At 36.8% G+C, this 15,213-nt stretch overlaps 1 protein-coding gene across 1 annotated transcript; it reads left to right on the forward strand.

Moving 5' to 3' along the window:
• Positions 1-556: 556 nt before the first annotated feature.
• PCDHB4 (protocadherin beta 4) lies at positions 557-3,152 on the forward strand. The gene is given in 2 exon segments (XM_036848334.1): positions 557-1,159; positions 1,161-3,152. Coding segments are annotated over 2 exon segments (2,376 nt in total). The 5' UTR covers positions 557-730; the 3' UTR covers positions 3,108-3,152.
• The last annotated feature ends 12,061 nt before the right edge of the window (positions 3,153-15,213 follow it).

The raw sequence follows: 15,213 nt of genomic DNA on the forward strand, positions 1-15,213 counted from the left end.
ACACTGTAAAAGGACTTATAACAAAGCAAGATGCCTCTTTATTCAACTGTATTACTATTTGCACACCAGTGTAAAAAAATAGAACCTAAGACCAGGTGGTACAGAACACCTTACACAAACTTTTTGCATCATCATAAATTTCTCACATACTTGGAAATAAACAGATAAAACTATTATGAATTGTAATTTTATAAGAGTTTATCTCCCTTGGTTAGATTATGACAAAAGGGAAATGGAGTTCTTTAAGTTCCACTTGTAAGGGTATGGGGAGAGGAAGATATCCCCTTGCTTTGTGCTCACAATTATTCTAGCTCATGCAATGTAATGGAATAACCTATACCTTAAGCCATTTAATGGAATAACAAAACTTGTAAAAGTTCTATACACTTTTTTAAACGGCTTACATTTGGACACTTTCAAAATAGGCCGACTTGAGACTACAGTATTAGCTTCTCAATCAGGACGCAGGGTGGCGCTGCCGGCTAAGACTGTGAATAAAGAGCCCTAAAAAGCTCCCGTATCCCTTTGTTGCCAGACGAAATCAACACCACACAGAAGAAGCTTTGCCAGCAGTGCTGGGTTACCAACGAGTTTGGGTAGCGATATACTAAACGACTTTAAGATTAAAGGCAACTTTGTGAAGATTCTACCAAGCAAGAAGTCAGAATTTAATACCTTGGGTCTTTTTGTGGTTGCTGAAGGGATTGGATGTAAGCACTCTGGCTCCAACATGGAGACGCTAGAGAGAATTCAACAGAACAGGCAAGTGATGACCTTTATTTTGATGGTATTCTTGTCTCAGGCTCACCCTGCGCCTATTCGTTATTCTGTGCTGGAAGAAACAGAGAGCGTCTCCTTTATAGCCCATTTGACCAAGGACCTGGGCCTGGGAATTGGGGAGCTGGCCGCCCGGTCGGCCCAGGTGGTGTGTGACGATGACAAGCAGCGCTTGCTGCTAGATCGCCAGACTGGAGATTTGCTTTTGAGGGAGAAACTAGACCGGGAAGATTTATGTGGCCCCGTTGAACCCTGTGTGTTGCATTTCCAAGTGTTCCTGGAAACTCCGGTGCAGTTTTTTGAAGGAGAACTATTAATCCAGGACATAAATGACCACTCCCCAGTATTCCCAAATAGGGAAATGCTCCTGAAAATACCGGAAAAACAGCCAGCCAGGGACTGTTTTTCCGTTGAAATTAGCTCAGGATTTGGATGTGGGCAGCAATGATCTTCAAAAATACACTATCAGCCCCAATTCTCATTTTCACGTTGTCACTCGAAATCATAGTGAGGGCAAGAAATATCCAGATTTGGTGCAGGACAAAGCACTGGATCGAGAGGAGCAGCCTGAGTTCAGCTTAACCCTCATGGCGCTGGATGGTGGGTCTCCACCTAGGTCTGGCACCAGCATGTTACGAATCCTGATCATGGATGTCAATGACAATGCTCCTGAGTTTGTGCACACTCCATATGAGGTGCAGGTTCTGGAAAACAGCCCCCTACACTCCCCAATACTTACTGTTTTAGCTAGGGATGTAGATGCTGGAAACTTTGGGACTGTTTCCTACGGCTTGTTCCAAGCATCAGAGGAAATTAAACAAACTTTCTCAATAAATGAAGTCACAGGAGAAATCCGATTGACAAAGAAATTGGATTTTGAACAAATTAAATCTTACCACGTGGAAATTGAGGCTACAGATGGAGGAGGCCTTTCCGGAAAAGGCACTGTAGTCATAGAGGTGGTAGATGTGAATGACAACGCCCCTGAACTTACCATACCTTCACTCACCTGCTCCATCCCAGAAAATGCTCCTGAGACTGTAGTCTCCATCTTCCGAATTCGAGATAGAGACTCCGGAGACAATGGAAGGATGGTTTGCTCTATTCCAGATAATCTGCCATTCATTCTAAAACCGACTTTCAAGAATTTCTACACCCTGGTAACAGAGAGCCCGCTGGACAGAGAGAGCAGAGCCGAGTACAACATCACCATCACCGTCACAGATATGGGAACCCCCAGGCTGAAAACCGAGCACAACATAACCGTGCTGGTGTCCGACGTCAACGACAACGCCCCCGCCTTCACCCAGACCTCCTACACCCTGTCCGTCCGCGAGAACAACAGCCCCGCCCTGCACATCGGCACCGTCCGCGCCACAGACAGAGACGCGGGCGCCAACGCCCAGGTCACCTACTCGCTGCTGCCGCCCCTCGACCCGCACGTGCCCCTGGCCTCCCTGGTGTCCATCAACCCGGACAACGGCCACCTGTTCGCCCTGAGGTCCCTGGACTACGAGGCCCTGCGGGCGTTCGAGTTCCGCGTGGGCGCCGCCGACCGCGGCTCGCCCGCGCTCAGCAGCCAGGCGCTGGTGCGCGTGCTCGTGGCGGACGACAACGACAACGCGCCCTTCGTGCTGTACCCGCTGCAGAACGCCTCGGCGCCCTGCACCGAGCTGGTGCCCAGGGCGGCCGAGGCGGGCTACCTGGTGACCAAGGTGGTGGCGGTGGACGGCGACTCGGGCCAGAACGCCTGGCTCTCGTACCAGCTGCTTAAGGCCACGGAGCCCGGGCTGTTCGGCGTGTGGGCGCACAACGGTGAGGTGCGCACGGCCCGGCTGCTGAGCGAGCGCGACGTGGCCAAGCACAGGCTGGTGGTGCTGGTCAAGGACAACGGCGAGCCGCCGCTGTCGGCCAGCGTCACGCTGCACGTGCTGCTGGTGGACGGCTTCTCGCAGCCCTACCTGCCGGCCCCGGAAGCGGAAGCGGCGGCCGCGGCGCCGGCCGCCCCGCTCACCGTCTACCTGGTGGTCGCCTTGGCGTCGGTGTCGTCGCTCTTCCTCTTCTCGGTGCTGGTGTTCGTCGCGGTGCGGCTGTGCAGGAGGGGCGGGGCGGCCTCGGTGGGTCGCTGCTCGGTGCCCGAGGGCCCCTTTCCGGGCCACCTGGTGGACGTCAGCGGCACGGGGACCCTGTCCCAGAGCTACCAGTACGAGGTGTGTCTGACGGGAGACCATGGAACTGGTGAGTTCAAATTCCTGAAGCCAGTATTTCCCAACCTCTTGGATCAGAACACAGAGACAGAAATTAAAAGAAAGCCCCAACTGCAGGAGTAGTTTTGTTCGGTTAAGTGTCGTATTTGGTCAAGTGAGCCTCTCAATTTTGTTAAACCTGACTCACATTGCGATACTTTCTCTTGAGATTGTATTGTTGTATAAATATGTATATCACTATTGCAAACTTATGCATGTCTCTGTGCTAAATCTTACTTTTATTAATATTCATTGGATTTAGCATTTTTAGTTACACTTGATAGTATGTATTTCTCCATATTTGACCTTCTCTTGATTAATCTTTCCATAATTATAAATTACTCAAGTAGTGTAAGAAGAAATTTTATTTAAAGGAACTTCTTGGTTAATGTCTTTTCAAGGAAACATTTTAAAGCTTCTGTGTAATCTTACATTTCTATATATTTTTGGTGCTTGTCTTTACCACATAGCTTTATATTTGCAAGGCCAGAATGTTTGAAATTCTTTGTAGCTACCTAGACCTTTCTTGTTCACTATTCTACCAGGCTATGCCCTCCTGAATAGCCACGAACATATAAATTAGCATACTTGTTTCTCCCAAATTGTACCTAAACATGCACTTTATTAAATTATTGATACACTACAGTTGTGACCATATCCCATTGTGAGCAGCGTATATGCTAGAGATTATCTTGTTTGCTACTTACGTAGCACATTGTAATTGCTCCATAAATACTCACTGATATTAAAATAAAAATTATTCTCATTTATAAATAACAATTAAAGAGAAAATCTTATATAACTTGGTACCACTTCACTAAAATAAAACTAAGTCACTGCTTGGTAAAATACTTAAAATCTTAGAACCTTAAGTAAACCCTAAATCCTTTAAAAGGACTCAAGAGGTAGAGGGCATATACTTTCTTGTCCTTCCTTTTGCCCTATTAATAGGAGTTCAAACGTAGTTTAACGTATGCGTTTTTCTTGGTTTTCCTGCAGCTTCTCTGCATGTTTCAAAAGAGAATTTCTTCTCAGTTTTGGTTATTATGTTCTAGTCTGATTGCTCATTTTAAGTTACTTTGCAAACATGGGCAACTTTTATGAACAAAATGATGATTTATTTTTGATCTCCAAGTCACCTTGTTTTGTTCTTCAATGTAGCTTTTGGGTATTTTGCATAAATTTACTTTTTCAATTATGCTAACTTTTAGTAGTAAGAAATAAGCATTGTTTTTTCTTTTAAGACAACAAGAATAGAAATAGAAATTAAGATAAACTTACCTGAATTATAATTGTTTCATGTTGTGTTCATTAAGCCAAGCAAGACGATTATGTGGTTTCCAACTAAATTTATATGGATGTAATTATAAGACCAGTTATTGAACTTTCGGCACAATGTGAGTAATTAAAGAGCCTGCTTTATAACCTAAGTATTTATTTTTAGATCTCGTATCATCCTACTGGAATTTAATTACTTGCATCTTTCTCTGAATTACATTTTTTCTAAGGATATAATGAAATAAAAAAGGAAAATTACTGTTTATTATTGAAACATAGCTTTTAGCCTTCATCCAATCTAATACTTGAAATTAGAAAGTGATAAAAATGAGAACAAAATTAAACACAAACAAATATATAAGACATAAATACGGTAGTCAACTTTAACGACTTCTCCATTTACTGTTAGATATTTAAATGAATAGTTTTTATGTATGATGACAAGAAATGTGATTGAAGTTTTCAGCAATATATTTCAACATTATGAAAATCTAAGTTCATGTTTTTGTTTATGCCAGGAAAGTCCAATTTGTATAATCACCCAAATGAGACTGGCCAAACACTCAGAACCACATTTATGAATTTATATGAGTAAATTTATGAATTACTTTGTGTATTACTTTATAAGGTACTGTGCGTATTCATAAAGTATGGATCATTCCTTACTAGCTGGGGATCACCACCAGTCTTTGGTGTAGAATAGATCAACATTTTAAAATTCAATGATTATAATTTAATAGTAAATATAATCCAACTAACTTCCACAAAATGAATACCTTAAGAAAAATAGGCCAGTTCTACTTTTGCAAAACAAAAATAGAGAGTGGAGGCCAAATATCTGGATAATAATACCCATTTCAATCATAGTTTCTCAAGTGCTTCTATTATTTGTGCATTTTTTACAATTCCTTTGTTGTTGTTTTTAGGCATAGCATATAGTGAGTTTAACACATGCTGTTTTAGGCACAGAAATTCTACTGAAGGCAATATAACCCACATCACTTTAAGACCCCCTATTTCTTACTACCAGAAGTTACAAAATATAGATTTTAAATAGTCAAATTATAAGTTATGCACATATTTGGTGGAATTCTGTTTCCCAGTTAGATGGATTATCTAACAGCAGAAAACAACAATAAAACCTGTTTTAAATTCAGAAATTACCAGTTTCAAGCAACAGACAGCAGATGATATAAAAAGAACTGAAGGGGCTAAGATTCCTGAAAAGGAAAATCCTTGGAGTTCTGAACTGACTCCTACAGTCAATTTGCCCTAAGGAAATTTGCAAACTCAAAGAACAGACAAAAGGCTTCTGCCAGGGATGGGGTAACTTCAACAGCCTTTGGCAAACTGGAGGATTCAAGCTCAAGGCCAGTTTTCCCCCTCATGATGCTTGTCAAATTCTGGGACATTCCAGGGAAGAAGACTAAAAACTTGAAGGAAAATTTCTGAAAAGCAGAGTGAAGTTTTAATAGTCTTAAAATGCATGAAAATTAGAGTTTGTGACCTGCCATGGGAAAGGCTGTGGAGAATACACTGAGTTCTGAACTGAAAATTCTGAAGGGTCAGGTGCTTTTCAGGACTGCAAAGAACCTTGACTAAGCACAGTGCTTGTTTGAATTAAGGCAATTTGATTAGACATGACTCTACCAAGCTAACAGAGGAAAAGGTGAACTCTTTCTGGAAGAAAATAATATCATCTGGATCCTGGATAGCTTTTTACATTAATCTTCAGCATTCAATAAAAAATTATGAGGTACACATACAAGAAGGCTGGTTGACATGAATAAAACCTAGAGGAAAAAACAAACAATACAGAAGACCTACACATAAAATACATACTAGAATTTACTGACAGTGATGTTAAAATAAGTATGACTAATATGTTAAAATAAGGAATACAGAAAATAGAAGAGAATTTCACTAGAGAATGGAATAAAATGGAAATTAATTTTGGGACTGAAGAATATAATAACTGAAATTTTAAAATATTAGATTGTGTAATGGCATAGTAGTTGTAAAGGATTATAGGATTAGTGAATGCAAGACAGGCCAATATTAAATATCCAAATAGAAGCACTGAGGAATGAAATAATTAAAAATACAGACAAGAACATTTAGTGACATGTGGAACATAATGAAAAACTCCAACACACATATGATTGTAATCCTAGAAGGACTAGGAATGGGGAATAAGCAATGTTTAAAGAAATAATGACCAAGAATTTTCCAAAAATGGTGAAAAAAATGTACTTCTCAAGATGCTCAGTGAAACCCAATTAGAATAAAAAACAATGGTAAATGGGAGTGTTTCCTTAATTTCTCTTTCAGATTTTTCATCGTTAGTGTATAGGAATGCAAGAGATTTCTGTGCATTTTGTATCCTGCTACTTTACCAAATTCATTCATTAGCTCTAGTAGTTTTCTGGTAGCATCTTTAGGATTCTCTACATATAGTTTCATGTCATCGGCAAACAGTGACAGTTTTACTTCTTTTCCGATTTGGATTCCTTTTATTCTTTTTCTTCTCTGATTGCTGTGTCTAAAACTTCCAAAACTATGTTGAGTAATAGTGGTGAGAGTGGGCAACCTTGTCTTGTTCCTGATCTTAGAGGAAATGGTTTCAGTTTTTCATCATTAAGAACGATGTTGGCTCTGGGTTTGTCATATATGACCTTTATTATGTTGAGGTAAGTTCCCTCTATGCCTACTTTCTGGAGAGTTTTTATCATAAATGGGTGTTGAATTTTGTTGAAAGCTTTTTCTGCATCTATTGAGATGATCATATGGTTTTCATCCTTCAATTTGTTAATATGGTATATCACATTGATTGATTTGCATATATATTGAAGAATCCTTGCATTCCTGGGATAAACCCCACTTGATCATGGTGTATGATCCTTTTAATGTATTGTTGGATTCTGTTTGCTAGTATTTTGTTGAGGATTTTTGCATCTATGTTCATCAGTGATATTGGCCTGTAGTTTTCTTTTTTTGTGACATCTTTGTCTGGTTTTGGTATCAGGATAATAGTAGCCTCACAGAATGAGTTTGGGAGTGTTCCTCCCTTTGCTATAGTTTGGAAGAGTTTGAGAAGGATGGGTGTTAGCTCTTCTCTAAGTGTTTGATAGAATTCACCTGTGAAGCCATCTGGTCGTGGGCTTTTGTTTGTTGGAAGATTTTAAATCACAGTCTCAATTTCAGTGCTTGTGATTGGTCTGTTTATATTTTCTATTTCTTCCTGGTTCAGTCTCAGAGGGTTGTGCTTTTCTAAGAATTTGTCCATTTCTTCCAGGTTGTCCATTTTATTGGCATATAGTTGCTTGTAGTAATCTCTCATGATCCTTTGTATTTCTGCAGTGTCAGTTGTTACTTCTCCTTTTTCATTTCTAATTCTGTTGATTTGAGTCTTCTCTCTTTTTTTCTTGATGAGTCTGGCTAATGGTTTATAAATTTTGTTTATCTTCTCAAAGAACCAGCTTTTTTAAAAAAATTTTTATTTATATATTATTTTTGGCTGTGTTGGGTCCTCGTTTCTGTGCGAGGGCCTTCTCCAGTTGCGGCAAGCGGGGGCCACCCTTCATCGCGGTGCGCGGGCCTCTCACCCCCGCAGCCTCTCTTGTTGCGGAGCACAGGCTCCAGACGCACAGGCCCAGCAGTTGTGGCTCACGGGCCTAGCCGCTCCGCGGCATGTGGGATCCTCCCAGACCAGGGCCCAAACCCGCGTCCCCCGCACTGGCAGGCAGACTCTCAACCACTGCGCCACCAGGGAAGCCCAAAGAACCAGCTTTTAGTTTTATTGATATTTGCTATTGTTTCCTTCCATTTACCATTGCAACAAAGAATAAAATACCTAGGAATAAACCTACCTAAGGAGACAAAAGACCTGTATGCGGAAAACTATAAGACACTGATGAAAGAAATTAAAGATGATACAAATAGATGGAGAGATATACCATGTTCTTGGATTGGAAGAATCAACATTGTGAAAATGACTCTACTACCCAAAGCAATCTACAGATTCAATGCAATCCCTATCAAACTACCACTGGCATTTTTCACAGAACTAGAACAAAAAATTTCACAATGTGTATGGAAACACAAAAGACCCTGAATAGCCAAAGCAATCCTGAGAAAGAAAAATGGATGGAGGAATCAGGCTCCCTGACTTCAGACTATACTACAAAGCTACAGTAGTCAAGACAGTATGGTGCTGGCACAAAAACAGAAATATAGATCAATGGAACAGGATAGAAAGCCCAGAGATAAACCCACACTAATATGGTCACCTTATTTTTGATAAAGGAGGCAAGAATATACAATGGAGAAAAGACAGCCTCTTCAGTAAGTGGTGCTGGGAAAACTGGACAGCTACATGTAAAAGAATGAAATTAGAACACTCCCTAACACCATACACAAAAATAAACTCAAAATGGATTAAAGACCTAAATGTAAGGCCAGACACTATCAAACTCTTAGAGGAAAACATAGGCAGAACACTCTATGACATAAATCACAGCAAGATCCTTTTTGACCCACCTCCTAGAGAAATGGAAATAAAAACAAAAATAAACAAATGGGACCTAATGAAACTTCAAAGCTTTTGCACAGCAAAGGAAAACATAAACAAGATGAAAAGACAACCCTCAGAATGGGAGAATATATTTGCCAAGGAAGCAACTGACAAAGGATTAATCTCCAAAATATAAAAGAAGCTCATGCAGCTCAATATGAAAAAAACAAACAACCCAATCCAAAAATGGGCAGAAGACCTAAACATACATTTCTCCAAAGAAGATATACAGATTGCCAACAAACACATGAAAAGATGCTCAAATCACTAATCATTATAGAGATGCAAATCAAAACTACAATGAGGTATCACCTCACACCAGTCAGAATGGCCATCATCAAAAAATCTACAAACAATAAATGGTGGAGAGGGTGTGGAGAAAAGGGAACCCTCTTGCACTGTTGTTGGGAATGTAAATTGATACAGCCACTATGGAGAACAGTATGGAGGTTCCTTAAAAATAGAACTACCATATGACCCAGCAATCCCACTACTGGGCATATACCCTGAGAAAACCATAATTCAAAAAGAGTCATGTACCACAATGTTCATTGCAGCTCTATTTACAATAGCCAGGACATGGAAGCAACCTAAGTGTCCGTCGGCAGATGAATGGATAAAGAAGATGTGGCACATATATAGAATGGAATATTACTCAGCCATAAAAAGAAATGAAATTGAGTCATTTGTAGTGAGGTGGAGGGACCTAGAGTCTGTCATACAGAGTGAAGTAAGTCAGAAAGAGAAAAACAAATACCGTATGCTAACACATATATATGGAATCTAAGAGGAAAAAAAAAAGGCTCTGATGAACCTAGGGGCAGGACAGGAATAAAGACACAGATGTTCAGAATGGACTTAAGGACACAGGGAGGGGGAAGGGTAAGCTGGGACGAAGCAAGAGAGTAGTATTGACATATATACACTATCAAATGTAAAATAGATAGTTAGTGGGAAGCAGCCTCATAGCACAGGGAGATCAGCTCAGTGCTTTGTGACCACCTAGAGGGATGGGATAGGGAGAGTGGGAGGGAAACGCAAGAGGGAGGGGTTATGGGGATATTGGTATACATATAGCTGATTCACTTTGTTATACAGCAGAAACTAACACAACATTGTAAAGCAATTATACTCCAATAAAGATGTTAAATAAAAAACAAAGCACAGCTAGTAATATCACAGGAAGGCTGCTAAAGACCAAAGTCAAAGAGAAAATCTTAAAAGCAACCACATGAAGATGACACATTGCTTTGAAAGGAACAACAATAAAATGGAGAGCTGACCATCAAGCAGCCAAAAGACAAAGGAATGATGTCTTCAGAGTCCTGAAAAAAATAACTACCAGACTAGAATTCTATCACCGGAAAATATATCTTTCAAAAATGAAGTTTTCAAACAAACAAAAACTGCAAGAATTAATCACAGTCGCATCTGCACTAAAAGAAATACTTTTAGTGGAATTCATTAGGCAGAAGGAAAACAGTCCTGAAGGAATCACAGATTTGCAGGAAGAAATGAAGAACAAGAATAAGGGTAACTATAAATTGCTATTGATTATTAAAGGCAAAAATAATAGTTTCTTAAAGGATTTAAAATATATATAAAATTTTAATTCATGACAATAATAATGTAAAAGGCAGGTGCTATAAACAGAGTTAAGGAATTCTAAGGTTCTAAGCATTATCATGGGAGTAGTAAAATTAAATATTTTGTATTAGACTCTTGTAGATCAAAGATGGATGTTATAATCTCTAAGATAATCACAAGAAGATAATTTTAAAATGAATCGAAGGAAAAAAATAAATATCTAAATAATCAAAAAGAAGAAAAAAACTTTAGGGACAAACAGCAAAAGTTTAGATGGTAAATATAAGTGGATAGATATCAAATATTACATTAGTTGCAAGTGGATTAAATAATCAAATTAAACAACCAATATTGTCTGATTAGGTTTAAGAAAAATTCAACTATATGCTGTCACATAACATGTGTGTCTCTGTGTGTGTGTTATGACAGAAAGTTTGAAAATTTAAAATTAGAAAAAGATACATGACACAAACACTAACCAAAATAAACCAAGTATAGATATACTCACATAAGACAAAGGAGACTTTAAAGAAAGATGCATTACTAGAGATAAAGAGAGATATTTCATAATGATAAGGAGGTAAATATACCAGAAGTTTGTCAATTCTAAGACTGAATATATCCCCATAAGATAATTACAAAATATAGAAAGTTAACATGGGACTGAGTGAACTGATGAGGATGAGTATAAAAAAAATATATATATATATAGAAAGTTAAACTGAAAGAACATAAATAAGAAATAGATAAATCCAGTCATAGGAGAAGGATGTATTACAACTCTCTCAACCCCTGATAGAATAAGAAGACACACCTACACTGAATATTAAAAATCTGAACAACACAGTAATTATATTTGAATAAACTGGCATACATAGTACACTGGAGAGTACACGTTCTTTTTATATGCACATGCATATATCAAAATTATCCATATTCTGGGTCATAAGGCAAGTCTCTAATTTTTTTTTAAAGAATTGAAATTACTCAATATGCTCTTTGACAATGAAATTAAGACAGAAATAAAAATTTAAAAGAAATACCCAAATGCTTCAAAATTAAATAATATAATCCATCAGTCAAAGAAGAAATCACAGAAGAAATTTCCGTATATTTTGAACTGGGTAAAAGTTAAGATCTGATATATCAAAACAGATTTTACAGGGAAATTTTAAAACTTTAAATGCACAGGTTAGAAAAGAAAGGTTAAAAATCAATAATCTAAGCTTTCATCTGAAGAACCTAGAAAAAGAACAAATTAAATACCAATGTAGAAGGAAGAAAATAATACATATATATATAAACATAAATAAATACAAAGCTGACAAATATACAACCAAGAAGATTAACAAAACTTAAAGTTGTTTCCACGTAATAATTAATAACTCTTATTAAAAACTCTTCATAAGACTAATGTTAAAAAGAAGGAAAACATCGATCATAAATATCAGGAATGAAAAAGGAACATCACTACCAATCCTACAGACATTAAAAAATAAAAGAGGATATTATGAACAACTGTATGCCAATAAATTTGATAATTTATGTAAAATGGAAAACATCTTTTAAAAACACAATTTACTAAAACTGAAACAAGAAGAAATCTGATTAGTCATATCGTAAGTAAATTAAACTTGTGATTAAAAACCTTGCCACTTCAGTTCACACTAGTGAGTTCTTCTAAATACTCATGGAACAACTAACACCAATTTATACAAAATCTTTTGGAAGACAGAAAAACAGGAAATATTTCCCAGATTATTTGGGTACCAGAATGACTTCAATGGATTATGACATCCAAACCTGAATAGGACATCATAAGGAAGGAAAACTAGAGACCAATCTCTTTTACAAACACAGATGGAAAAATTCTAAACAAAATATCAGTAAATAAAATTCAGAAATATATAAAAGAGAAATAATAAATTATGAGAAAACTGTGTTATTTTAGGAATGCAAATCCAATCAATATACTATATAACATTAATAGGTAAAGGAGGAAAATCATATGATTACCTCAATGGACACAGAAAAAGTCACAAGATAAAATTCAGCACACACATGGTAAAACTGTTAGCAAACTGAAAACAGAAGGGAACTTTCAGAAAGTATTTTAAAACCTACAGTAAACATTATCCTTAATGGTAAATTATTTAAAACTTTCCCTCAGTGATCAAGAATGAGACAAGGATGCTTGCCTTTACTATTTCACTTTAGTGTTTTACTGTAGGTTCTAACCAGTGGAATAAAGCAAAGAAAAAATAAAAGACAATGATTGGAAGAGAAGAAATAAGAAGTCTTTTTTTAAAATGACATGACTGTATACATTAAAAGTCATAAAGAATCTGCAGACTATTAGGATTAATAAATGAAGTTAGTAATGCCACTGGATATAAGGTCTACATGCAAATAATAATTGTATTTCTATACAGCAACAAAACCCAGAAAATTAAAAATTTCAAGCATCATTTACAGTAGTTTCAGAAACATCAAATATCTAGAAACAAACATAAAAGAATATACATAAGACTTCTACACTGAAAAATATAAAATATTATTGAGAAAAGTTAAATATCTGAATAAACAGAGGGATATATAATGTTCAATAGTTGGAAGACTCAATATTGGGAATATGTCAGTTCTTCTCAATCTACGGATGCAATAAAATCCTAAAAAAACTTCAGCAGATTTCTTTGTGGAAGCTGACAAGCTGAATCTAAAGTTTATATGGGGACTTCCCTGGCCGTCCAGTGGTTAAGACTTCGCCTTCCAATGCAGGGGATGCAGGTTCGATCCCTGATCGGGGAGCTAAGATCCCACATGCCTTGTGGCCAAAAATCCAAAACATGAATCAGAAGCAATAGTGTAACAAATTCAATAAAGACTTAAAAAAAATAGTCCACATCAAAAAAAATCTTAAAAAAAAGATAAAGTTTATATGGAAATACAAAGGGACAATAATAACCAAAGCAATCTTAAAAAGAATAAAACTGGAGGACTTAGCAATCAGATACTAAAACCTATTATGAAGTATAGTAATTAAGATAATATTGTATTGTGGGATAAACAAAGAGAAAATGGGAAAAAAAGACTCTTGAACAGAACTATGGACCCCTGATTTATGAAAAAAATGGCACATCAGAAACAATTGGGAATGGAACTTCTTTTCAATAGATGGTGCAGTCATTTGGATATTTATATGAAAAAAAAATAATTTGACCCTAGCCTCACTAACATGAAAAAAATAATTTCAGGAGGATTATAGCTCTAAATGTGAAAAGTAAAGTAAATGATTTTTCAAAAGCACCATACAACAATATTTTCTTGACTTTAGTGTATGCAAAGATTTAAAGAAAACACAAAAAGTTCTAACCATAAATAAAAAATATTGAAAAATTAGAGTAAAAGTTAAGAAGTTTTGTTCTTCAAAGATACCACAAGAGAGTTAAAATGCATGCCATAGAATGGGAGAGACTATTTGCAATACATACTTCTAACAAAGTACTTATACCCAGAATATATAAGGAACTTCTAAAGATCAATAAGAAAAAAAGACAAGTACCCTAAATAGAAAAATAGACAAAAGACTTATGTATTTCACAAGAATATACACTAATAAAAATAACCATGTGAAAAATGTGCTCAATTTAATTAATCATCAGGGAAATGCTAATTAAAATTACAATATGACATCATCACACACTCATCAGAGAGGTTAAAATTAAAAGATGTTATCAAATGTTGACAAGCATATGGAGCAACTGGAACTCTCACTCTGCTGGTTTTGGTAAAACCACAGTTGAAAACTGTTTTGCAATATCTATTAAAGATATATATATATGTGCACATCTTAAGGCACAACAGTCTAACTCCTAGGAATATAGTAAATATAAATGCACACATAGACACCAAAAGACATATACAAGAGTGTTCATGGCAGCACTACTCAAAATATTCCCAAACTGAAAAACCCAGTGTCCATCAACTGGAGAATAAAAAAACAAATGTTGGTATAGTCATACAATAGAATAACATAAAGCAATGAGAATAAAATTAGAACAATATGTAACAGACGAATTTTACAAAGGTAATGTTGAGTGAAAGAAGACAAACATAACAAACACTCTATAACTCCATTTCTATAAAAGTTCAAAAAAGACACACACACACAAGCTCTATGATAATAGAAATCAGGAGAGTGCTTACCTTTAGCGGGGAGGGTAGTGACCAGACAATGAGAGGAGGGGGCTTCTAGGGTTTTTGTAACATTTTAATTTTAATTTAGGTTTTGCTTATGAGTGTGTTTACTTCCTGAAAATTTTTTGAGTTGTACATTCATGATTTATGCCCTTTTCTAATATGTAATATTTAAAAATAAAAATAATTTTAATAGTGTAAACTTTTGTAAACATCCATTATTGCTTATTTCTTGAATATAATCAAATAAGAATCACACAAAAGAAAGTTTCTTCGAGTACTCAAAAGATATTTTATGAGGAATACTAGTGTTTTAGTTTGTTCTGAATAGTATTCTTTCACTGGAAGTTAACTTAGCACATGTTTATTTAGAACTTACAATAACTGAGAAGTGGAGATACAACTGGGAACACTTCTGTGACTTAAAAGGTTCTAACTTGGAATGAAACGGCAAATACTATATGCAATAGTAAATAAGGACGCCTGGTGGTGCTGCAGGCTAGGAGTAGGAATGAATGGCTCTGTGGATACCCGGGAAGCCATTAAGCTGGGAAT

The sequence above is a fragment of the Balaenoptera musculus genome, chromosome 3 (assembly GCF_009873245.2).
Source record: "Balaenoptera musculus isolate JJ_BM4_2016_0621 chromosome 3, mBalMus1.pri.v3, whole genome shotgun sequence".
Taxonomy (NCBI): Eukaryota; Metazoa; Chordata; class Mammalia; order Artiodactyla; family Balaenopteridae; genus Balaenoptera; species Balaenoptera musculus.